The sequence below is a fragment of the Gigantopelta aegis genome, chromosome 10 (genome assembly GCF_016097555.1).
Source record: "Gigantopelta aegis isolate Gae_Host chromosome 10, Gae_host_genome, whole genome shotgun sequence".
Taxonomy (NCBI): Eukaryota; Metazoa; Mollusca; class Gastropoda; order Neomphalida; family Peltospiridae; genus Gigantopelta; species Gigantopelta aegis.
Window position 1 is genome coordinate 85174441 of NC_054708.1, and position 12322 is coordinate 85186762.

Here is a 12322-nt window from a genome sequence, read left to right on the forward strand (position 1 = left end):
TATATTTAGACAGATAAATGCATGTCCCTGCTAGCCAAAGGTTTAGGTGCATGTGTTTTGTGCATACTAAAATCTTTCAAACAAAACCCACATGGTTACAGGCTGGCGTTCGTAGAAAACAATTAAGGTCTCGATGGTAGGTATTTACGGCGATAGTAGTGCTAAGATCGCTTCGTGGAACGGGGCCCTGGTCTGCAAAAACGTTTTAGGTGCGTTGGAGCAAAATAAACGTCCGAAATGCTCAACTTAGAAGGATGAACATGCTTGTGGACGGTTGACATCTAAGGTGTCTGGATGAGCTAGCTATAAACGTATAGTATCTGATTAAATCAAAACAAAGGAATCTGGCTAAAACTTTTAACTTTTCTTTCCGCTATATTGATGGTCTTATCATTCAATAATAGCAGGGTTACAGATTACTTTCCATTGGTTTACCCACAAGTTAGCAATCGATTTTCGACGTCGATCTATGCAAAGAGATTCAAAGCAACACTGGTCTCCAAACTAAGCTGCATGACAAAAGAGATGACTTCAATTTTCCAATAATCAATTTTCCCTTTAATGCCTTGATTAAACGCATAACCACAATCATATTACATAATATTATTTATTTACAGTCTTCTGTTATTTACACACTTTTTACACACTACTCATATTTGCATCACTGCTATATACTTTATGTAGAGGTGAACCAATCTTTATATATACAAGTATTTACATTATGTACAGGTGCACATACCCATAACCCCGTACGTTTTGGATATACCCTGGCAGCAGCTACACATTTACCTACACCAAGGGACATACTGACTGTCCTCGAACGAAATCCTATTTTAAACCATGTTTTTGAATAACGGTTGAGATTTTGTATGGAATACTATGCAAATCAAAAATGTAAAGCAATATTTTGGCTAATTCGGTGTGTTGTTTGTATTCATAAGTAATCCCATATAAAATGTATGGATGAAGACAATATTTATGAAGAAAGTAAAATTTTAATGTTTTCTTCGAATTTGTACCCCTTAACCTTTAATGACCTCTGATGACTCCAAGACATTTTTAAAAGCTGACCTCCACTGGAATATATTGCAGCACACCATCCTACATGGAATAACGATATTGGTCGCTTTGTTTCTCTCTCTGGTAAAACAACATTGTATTTAAAACCAGTTTTATAAATACAAAAAAATAAGTTGAACTGAGAAAATCGTCATTAAAGTTGAGATTTGAATTGAATGCTCTGCAAAATTAAAATTTTAAAGGAACAGTTTGGCTAATTCAATATTTTGTTTGTGTTTAAAAGTAATCCCACAAAAAGGTATGATTATGAAGACAATATTTATGAAGAAACTGAAAATTTAATGTTTCTAATTTGTACCTCTTGACCTTTAATGACCTCTGGTGACCCCCAGACACTTTTCAAAGTTGACCTTCATGGAATAACCATGGTGGTCGCATTGACGCTCTTGTCCAGAAAGAAGTCCTAAAATGTGGACTGTGTCCCCAGACTATCTAGGATGTGGCAGGTTACTTGAGGACCTATAGCACATCTTATTTGTATGTCATGTACTGGAAGATATTCACACATGATTTTTGGAAAGAGCCAAAGAACTGATCCAGTCGCCAAGTATCGAAGGATGAATTCTCCGGTCAAAGAAAATGACAATTCAGTTAATAATGGGCTGTTCAGAACCTACGCAACACATGTCGGATGATAAAATCTATCCACTTGAGTCCTAAACTAGACAACATATTTAAATGCAGAAGATCTACACGCCACAACACCAAGAACTCGACCTGGTGGCGGTTCTCCTAACAGAGGGAAAAACAGCTACCACTTGCCTGGTTATCGGCAGCTTACATACGAAGTTGACAGGGAGCTATACTTCGAAAGAATATTATATACGCCGTTTTTAGGCCAAACAAAATAAATTTCTGGTCAGGTCAGCGCGTGTGTCGATTTTGACCCTCGCGTGTCAACTTTTTTTCTTTAAGAAAACAAACAAAAAAACAACAAAAACAAAACATTTCCCGCGGTATGACGTCGATTTTTGCCAGGCTTTAATAAAACCGCATTTGGAGCCAAAATGCTATAGCGCATGAACCGATCACGTGAGCAACGGTGTCACGCAGTACGACTCCGCATCTATAGACGTTATGCGAAAAGTGTGCACATGGTTCTTTCGATTCATATTTTTTAAATCGGGGAAAAATACTTTCTGTCAATTCTTATAATTAATGTTAGCATCATAATTTAACAAAATATATTTTGAAATCATTTAGTTTAGCCTTGAATATGTTTATAATTAATATTGTGTGTGTAAACTTCATTCATAGATGTGTGGCGTAGGGGAAATGATACTGGTTCTAATAGACCAAATCAATTCCTATTGCCGATAATGTTAACGTTTACTAATAAAACTGATATAAGCAGCGTATCAACACACCCAGGAAGTACAGCAATAAAAAGTATGGCACCTCACATCTAATCTACCTGCAAGAAAATGGGGGAGGGGGGAGTCACATACCATTTAAGATATTTAATTAATGTTTTTAATAGTAACCGTCATTTTTTACTGAAAATTGCAGTTCCATTTTTGGGGGTACCCCGCATTAGTTTCAACCTCTGGTGTATACTGCATAACAACTATATAACAAATAAACGTGCATTTATTTATTGTCAATGGATAATAGTATTTGCACAAATAATCAATGACACATATTATACCAATCATACCCACAGCTGCTTTTACTCCGTAAACCTCGAATTTTGACACGGAACTCTCTTCTTTGGTACTATGCAACCTGGACTTTTCAGTCATTTCTCGTGGTGGTCACAGACACTTCGCGAAATGACTGATTTGTTTAGGCATTACGCGTAATGACTGGCTTCACATATTGACTGTAACATATATACACACACACACACACACACACACACACACACACACTGACGTAACAAAATACCGTCCGTCTATATAAGCTATAGACATAGTCTGCTTGTAGTTTTAAAAATACGTTTTCTCATACTAGTCCTGCAACAGAGACTGAAAAAGAGCCTTAGTTTTGGGGTAACCGGGGCCGGAAGTATAACATTTGTCACTGTGGCTGAAATTAATCTCTAGGGTGTGGAGTTCATGGAAATATAGGATGTTGGTGCGAAAAAGATGGCGGCTGTTTTTCAAAATGGCCACCAATCATCATAAAAACTGTATATCTTCAGAACTACAGCACTTAGATATGTGATACTGGTGTCAAAATAGATGTTTATGGGCTCATTGATCTTATTAAAACTCTTTCTAATATTGTCAGATATTGTGTTGACTAATGGCTGACTAGAAGGACAGTAATTATGGTATACATATCTAAAAATATTTGTAACATGACTTAGAAAAAAACTAATTTTATGTCGAATGTTAGGTTTAGATTGTTGCTATGTTTAGCAAGCATGTTTGAAAAATTATTAAAATAAAATATAACTGCCAATTGTAAATACTTGTATAAAATAATAGATCAAGATACCGACATATGTCATACTATTCATCAATGGTTCCCCAGTAAAAATCCTTGAGGGTTGTTTACAAAATGACCTCAGTGTGTTATACATAGTACATACTACTGTCATCAGATTCCTTCTCAACTGATGGGGCCAGATGTAGCCCAGTGGTAAAACACTCGCCTGATGTGCGGCTGGTTTGGGATCAATCCGCGTCGGTGGGCTCATTGGACTATTTCTCGTTCCAGCCAGTGCACCTCCACTGGTATACCAACGGCTGTGGGGTGGTGCATATAAAATATCCCTTGCTACTAATGGAAAAATGCAGCGGGTCTCTTCTTTTAAGACACATGTATATATTAAAATTACCAAATGTTTGACATCCAATAGCCAATGATTTTAAATCAACGTGCTCCAGTGTTGTTCTTCAACAAAACATACTTTAACTCAACTGACATAACTTGTGTTGGTGGATCACGTGCAACAAATTAATCCGATGCATCCCTTGGATACATCTGCATGCTGCTGTGCAAGGTTGTCCAATGTCAAGACATTAGCACTTTGAAGTACATGTGCATATAAAACGGGTCGCCTGGTGCAATTTTGAATCAATGCATATTAGTCTTTTTCATCAGTTTCATGGTAAAGTTGCATTTTCACAAAGTTTTCAAATTTAGTTCACTGACAAATCATGCACATAAATGATTTTGAGAGGGGGAGGGTCATTTAGGCTTATGGTGAGGCACGAAGTTGCTTAGGGGGTCCGGGGCATATTGAAAAAAAAGCGCCACCGAATCAAGACGAATCAAGTTGCCATAAGGTTTACTAAGTTTCAGAAAGATCAATACTTCCCATTTAATATGTGATAGACCATACCATTATTTATTTAAAGTTTTAAAATTTTCTCCTACACTTTGGGAATTATTAATTAAATGTCCCATAAGTCACAATGGAATCCACCAAATAAGCTACACAAAATGAAGACAGCTTTAATGAAGACAGGTTTGTGGTGACAAAAAACAGTTTTGGCAAAAACAGATGATGTTCCGTGAAATTAAATAAAATTCGACAAAAATTGTATGATTTAAGAATACTGAGGTGTACTTTTATGTTTGTCCTAAAAATAGACGGCAATCACAGGACTCATTTTGTCTTCGTATTCAATAAAATATCACACATCTTGGTGTAATTTGTTTGACTAGTTCGTCATGTTTGACAGGCAGGTCATTTTATGACATCAGTTTCAGTAGATACAGGTATGTGGGAATAACCCCCCTCCCCTCCCCTCCAGTCTCCACCCCCACCCCGACCCCAGTCCCACCCAAATTCATATTTATTTATTTTTAAATGGAAAATAATGTCATTTGTACTGTTTATGTTTTACAGAACATAGTTGATCACTCAAATGAAACTGTTTTTAAAACGATTTATGGTGGGACTTTTTATGAATTTGTATCTACGTATGGGGTGACCGGCCTCGGTGGTGTCGTGGTTAGGCCATCGGTCTACAGGCTGGTAGGTACTGGGTTCGGATCCCAGTCGAGGCATTGGATTTTAAATCCAGATGCCGACTCCAAACCCTGAGTGAGTGCTCCGCAAGGCTCAATGGGTAGGTGTAAACCACTTGCACCGACCAGTGATCCATAACTGGTTCAACAAAGGCCATGGTTTGTGCTATCCTACCTATGGGAAGCGCAAATAAAAGATCCCTTGCTGTTAATCGGAAAGAGTAGCCCATGAAGTGGCGACAGCGGGTTTCCTCTCAAAATCTGTGTGGTTCTTAACCATATTATGTCTGACGCCATATAACCGTAAATAAAATGTGTTGAGTGCGTCGTTAAATAAAACATTCCTTTCTTTCTATGTATGTATGGGGTATTTCAAACTCTGACTGTAAAAAAGTTTCATCAGTGACAGTACATTTTTATTATCTTATATTGATTTACTCATCCAGCATTACTATAATATGTGTAAAAATTAAAAAAGGTGTAATGACTTTTAGATTCTGTACACTAATGTAAAGTAAATAGTCAGTAAATGTTTTACAAAGTCACTTTTTCCTTTAATTCTAATGTATTTAAAAGTCCGTTTTAGTAGTGAAGATATGTACGTGTGTATCTACTGGATGTCATTTTAAGCAACACAACTACTGTTCTGTTTATTGCATTACAAAAAATATTTAAAATTAAAAATGGTTAATGGATGACTACACACGAAAAAACTATTTTTATACACCTATTCACTTTACGGTCCGTTGATCAAAATTTTGTTAGGTGACCTATGCTTTTTTTTCTGCTTTTTTTCTTCTTTTTTTTTTTTTTTTTTTGCAGTCCAGTAATATAAGGATATATCTATATATAATATATGAACATTTCAAGAAGATGTAATGACTTTTAAATTTTGATCGAATATATCATTTCCCCTTAATCTGTGCATTTCATGTCTTGTCATTCTGTGCGATTTTTGTTCATTGATGTGCGGTGTAATCAATAAAATACTATACTCGTTCTCGTGTGATACCATTTATATTAGAGCTTGTGTGTTTTAATCGTACATCACGAGCGAAAGCTCGTGGTGTACGATTAAACATACACTCATAATATAAACGGCCTCACACTGTATTTTTTGACACACCAGTGTAAGATATTATTCATGCCATAACAATTACTCAATATCTAACCAGTGTAAAATTGGCACTCGCAGACTGTAAGGTAATGTTTTGTTTGAATGACGTCGATATTCGAATGACGTCACTTTGCATCTCCCTGCAATAAAATAAACTGGTTGCATGACGCGTCCTTTTTCCATTGCTGTTGAAAATGTTTTGTTCAGAGATTATTAATGTATCTAACCGTGTTTGTACTAACTAGTATAGTTTAAAAATATACCATTTCGAAATATTGCCTGGAATTGAAATTGCGATACGATAGGCCATTATATTTGAACCTATTGTGTACGAAGGCAAAACTATGTCGTCGACCTGCTATTCTTCGTAGCTAGCGGGGGGTGGGGGGGGGGGGGGGGGGAATATCCGGAAAAAAAATATAGAAATTTGAAGAAAATTATCTTCTTAACCGTTTAAGGAGTTTTAGACTATTAACTACTCTGTTGCCCCCAGACAAAAAATCCTAGCTACGGCCCTGATATGTACAAAATATCAGCGTCACATCTAGTCAATCCCATTCACTCACCGCAGTCTTTGCTGGTCTGATCAACAATTCAGTCATTGTGAATTTCAAAACATCATTAATGCAAGCTTCGCTCCAAAATCTAAACTGTACATCGATGACGTGTCGTTGCTCACTGTGACGTCGTTTAAGTTTACGTATGACATAGATCAATTCGTTGAAAAATAGCCTGTATTAGGTCTCGGCATCTGCTTACTTCTGCGTTGCAGCTTGTTTGCAGTTGGTTTGTAATAAATAAAATACTAAACTAGCTTGCCTGACATATAATTTTTTATAAAACTCGTAAACAATGTTGGTATCTGACGATCGAAATACCAAAACTGTTCACTTGTTTGATAAAAATGGTATGACAGGCAAGCTCGTTTAGCATTCTATACTCTTCAAAAAAGTAGGGGACCTCTAATAAGAATTTACAATTGCCAAAATTGTTAGGTATATTAGCTGTGGGGAATGGTTATATGACAATAGTGAATTAATTAGATAAACATTACAACCAGTAGTTCAGTATTACAGTAGGTTTTATTACCACCAAAGATCTTGAATGACGATTGGGGTCAGAAGCGAAATTTGAAAGTTCACGGGTTTTTTAATCAGTAAATCGCAAATTCAAAAAATAAAAATGACTAAAAACAAAACAATAACAACTGAATGATCAACAGAATGAAAACGATTGACAGAAATAATGTTCCACAGTGATTAATCGACCTTCCTGGAAATTGTCAAAATCTAGAATGACATCTCACGCACGTGTACGGGGCAACTGCGTGATGCACGTGCACACTATGGAATGTGTTTTGGTGTGTTGATAAACAAACCTGAAGGTTCTTTATTAGAATGTATGTGATCAAAACGTATGTTCAGTCTAATAGGTGATATTAACATTAATATTTCAGGTTCCCCTACTTTATGTTGCAGTCAATGGGTCGTTTGTTTACAAGCCAGCAAGATCTGTATACCTGGGTGTAACGTTTTCATAAGATTTGGTTAAAAAGCGTGTGGTCAAAGTAATTTGCGTATGACTTCATATTACCGATGGAGGCGACTTAGTATTGTGATTTACTAACATTTGAATAAAAAGGTTATTTAAGAAGTGTTATACTAGGATAAATAGAATTCGCTACTCGTATTTTTTAATATGTCAACCTCGTCTAGTTAATCGGTATTCTTCTTGGCAGAGCCTCAACAAATGCTGATTAACATAGACTCGGTTTGTATTTTCCATATTAAAAAACACTCGTGACGAATCCTCTGTTTATAATTGTTAAAGTGTTAAAATATTAAAATCACAATATTCATTTAGAATAAATGATTTTATTTAATCGTAATGTGAATTAATATTTGCTTTTGCCCGGATTTATTTTCAGTATATTGCTCTAATGATAATAATTGTGGGGGTGCAGTGTGCTACAGTCGGACTGGCAATACATTACAAATCATCGGTATGTATGTATGTATGTATGTATGTATGTATGTATTGTTTTTATTGTCAGTGGTATGTCTCTAGTATTTTTGTTCTCAGTGGTATGTCTGTAGTGTTTTTGTTCTGTGGTATGTCTGTAGTGTTTTTGTTCTGTGGTATGTCTTTAGTATTTTTGTTCTCAGTGGTATGTCTGTACTGTGTTTGTTCTGTTGTATGTCTGTAGTGTTTTTGTTCTGTGGTATGTCTAGTGTTTTTGTTCTGTGGTATGTCTCTAGTATTTTTATTCTTAGTGGTATGTCTGTAGTGTTTTTGTTCTGTGGTATGTCTGTAGTATTTTTGTTCTGTGGTATGTCTGTAGTGTTTTAGTTCTGTGGTATGTCTGTAGTGTTTTTATTCAGTGGTATGTCTGTAGTGTATTTCTCAATGGTATATTTGTAGTATTTTTATTCTCAATGGTAAGTCTGTAGTGTTTTTGTTCTCGTTGTATCTGTAGTAATTATTCTCAGTGGTATGTATGTAGTTTGTCAGTGGCATGTATGTAGTGTTTCTATTGTCAGTGGTATGTCTGTAGTGTTTCTATTGTCAGTGGTATGTCTGTAGTGTTTCTGTTGTCAGTGGTATGTCTGTAGTGTTTCTATTGTCAGTGGTATGTCTGTCGTTTTGTCAGTGGTATGTCTGTAGTGTTTCTATTGTCAGTGGTATGTCTGTAGTGTTTTTATTGTCAATGGTATATCTGTAGTGTTTTTGTTCTCAGTGTAGTGTTTTTGTTGTCAGTGGTATGTCTGTGGTGTTTTGGTCTCAGTGGTATGTTTGTAGATGTTCTGTACCATTTATGTTGGGTATTGAGTGCGGTTATGGCGTTGACATTTCAGATATATGATTTACATTTATTTGTATTGTTTTACTATTAGTTTGATCTGCATGGAGTACACTTACGGTTTTTAAATTTCAGTAATATGATTTACATTTATTTGTGTTGTTTTACATTTAGTTTGATCATTATATAGTATGGTTATGCTTTTTACATTTCAGTAATATGATTTACATTGATTTGTGTTGTTTTACCATTAGTTTGATCATTATGTAGTGTGGTTATGGATTTAACCGTTTAGTAATATGATTATCATTTATTTGTGTTGTTTTAGTTTAAGGAGCACGGCGAGGATTATATGACTAAGACTCTCACTGCGGGATACGTTGGACCATTTAAAGAAGACAGTGACATATCAATGGCATGGGATGCAGCACAAATTTTAGTATGTAGAAACAGGTTTAAGTATTGTACTGTCTTACCAGGTGTAGATTGAAGGGTTACTGGAGGTGTGCCCACCCTTCACCAGAATGTTAAAAACCCTAAAATTAATCCATTGTCTTAATGTAAAGACATGACATAACGACTTTATAGTGTTTCAGAGTGAGAAATGTAATATGTTGGTTAATTTGGTGTTTCACATTAATATATTAATAATGCATGCTAGTGTACTTCCGGTTACTGTCTGCCCCCTTTTAAAGTAGCACCCAGTCCCTCGAAAAATGCTACAGCCACCCTTAAAGAGTTAAAGAGACTCTAATTATCCCTTAAGTGTGCTGTCCTTTACACTTTTAGAGCTTGAAACTAAGAACTTAACTTACAGCTGAGATCGACTAATAGGCGTAAATATACAGTAGTCAAAACGTTTATAATGAATGAATGAATAAATCAATCAATAAATTAATTTTTAACGATCACAACACTTCCCCCAGTGTGTATCTGCCAGAAAGAATGTTTGGGGGATGGCGCTATGGAATTGAATGTAACCAGTCAGCAGGGGGTATGGGGGGCCTACCCCAAAAAGAAAATGGGTTACGTTTAGGATTAGAGTTAAGAAAATCATACGGTAATGATAAGAGTAATTAATTTTGTTAAAACTAAAAAAAAACCAAAATGTGCAAAACCAATGTGGGTATGGCGCCATACCCGTTTTTCCGTTTGGCAGAAACCCTGCTCCTCCTGCATTTTGCATGATTTCAGTTTCTGCAACATTTATTTTACCGTGGAACTTTCAAATTATTAATGTCAATTTTTCGATCATGACACAAAAGATGATTTTATTAAGACCTTTCAGGGGCGTAGCGTGATCTGGACCTGGGGGGGGGGGGGGGGGGGGGGGAGGTTGAATATGAACCAAGTGGACCCTTTTTCTATTTTGTTTTTGCACCACCTGAAACTCCATATGTATAAACCTGTATGTTTTAGTTCTGAAAGCGGACCATTTGCTTCAGCGGGGGGGGGGGGGGGGGGGGGGGGGGGGTTCGTGCGGAAAAAAAACCCCAGCCTACGCCCCTGCCTTAAGATATATGGAAGTGCCAATTTTGATGATGCATTGGAAAGTTTTAATAATTGGCTTTTAATAAATGTGCATCATGTAGTATCAGTGTTTCTGACAGAACGAAAATTTTGGGTATGGCGCTATGGAATTGAATGCAACCACAGTCAACAGGGGATATTGTGGACCTCCTCCAGAAAGAAAATGGGTTACATTTAGGGTTAGTGTTAAGAAATCATACAGTAATGATAAGAGTAATTAATTTTGTCAAAAAGTTAATTTAAAAAAATACCCATTTTACCCTCTGGCAGAAACCCAGTGTATGTATAAAACCTTCAATGGTAGTTAGAAGAAGTTTGTTCCCATACATGCTTGGTTTGATAAAGAATGTTATAAAATGCGGCAGGAAGCTAACTACTTTCTACGTAAATTTAAGAGATCAAAGTCAGTTGAAGGTAAATTAATTTATTTAGAGAGGCAAAGAGACTATAAGAAATTTATTTTAGAAAAGAAACGGACATACTGTGATAACAAACTACATGTGTTATTAGCCATTATTAATAATTTTAATACATTTTGGAAAAAAATTAAAAGGTTAAACTATAATGTATATCAAAGTAAAGATCAATGGCTTAAACACTTTAAAAATGGTTGAGTATGTCCGGCACAAGGAGATTAACATTATAGTGATGATATATTGCTAAATAATTATGATGAATGTATTAATTTAAGTAATGATAAAGAACATCAAGTTATAATTCCATTTTATAATTATTGTTTTGTAATAGGCGTCTTGATTGGTTAAAATGCTATCACGTGATCTAAAAAAAAATCAACGTTCATTCTTCCATGAACGTGAAAACTGCACTTTTTCGGAAAACAATGGAATCCTCGAGGATTCCGTCGTTTCTATTTTTATCCCAAGTTCGTCTGCACTGTGAGTGACGGTGACAATTCAGGCTTTAAACGACTCCGGTTTTGAACTGAGACACATAATATATATGACAGGCCACAAAAATGAAGCTTCTATTAGAAGTTATAGCAGAGAATGCTCGACAAATCAAAAGAGAGACATGAGCGCAGCTCTATCACATTTGACAAAAACACCAAACTGACAACTTACACACGCGAAAACACATACGCCTTCGTGCACAGTTTCGCGACCTGTCCTTTCCGAGAATAATATCATACAATCACAAACTTCCTCTGAAATCCACACACACAGTAACATTGAAACCACTTTATCCCTTTCAAGTCAGTCTTCACATTCATTTTCACTAATTCAATTTTTGACAACTGCAATTTTAATATAGGTGGTAGATAAATCTTCTAAAAAAATTTGACGCTCTCCCTCATGTTAATTAGTACAAAATCCATCGAAAAAAAAATTGCGTTATCAATTGATGTGCTGTTATTTTAAATTTTATAACGTTTTATCCACATTTGATTCGGAAAATTAAAATTTATAAAACCTTATGTAAATCAATATAATGAATCGGAGATTTGACGGAAAAAAACGAATGTAACTTTCAAAGGGAATTCCCTTATAATGGCTTATTTGTGTATAGATACAGTTGTAAATCATTGTGGAATAGAGTTCGATTGTTTTTTTTAATATAGTTCTGTATAATGGCAGTATTAATGCTACGCCATTCATACAGTGTTTAAAACGGTTTTGGGGTTTATCATCACATGGACGTCAAAAATATAACGTTCAATTCTTAAATGAATAAAGTAATTACAAAAGAAGAAATTATTGGAGCTATTAAATCACTTAAAGTTGGGAAAGCAATGGGGATTGATAGTATATCGGCAGAATTATTGAAAGAATCACAGATAGCTTTGATAAAATTCCTAATACCCTTTTTTAATGGCGTCTTTGACAAAGGTATGTATCCACAGGTTTGGGTTA

The 12322-nt window shown here is 35.5% G+C and overlaps 1 protein-coding gene across 3 annotated transcripts in view; it reads left to right on the top strand.

Moving 5' to 3' along the window:
* Positions 1–12322, top strand: part of LOC121384623 (23 kDa integral membrane protein-like) — a 52020-nt gene that overhangs the window by 10031 nt on the left and 29667 nt on the right. For all 3 annotated transcript variants that reach the window (XM_041515086.1, XM_041515087.1, XM_041515088.1), the window contains exons 3-4: positions 8049–8123; positions 9250–9360. In XM_041515086.1, coding sequence (XP_041371020.1) covers positions 8049–8123; positions 9250–9360 — 186 coding nt within the window. The remainder of the gene's footprint in view (positions 1–8048; positions 8124–9249; positions 9361–12322) is intronic.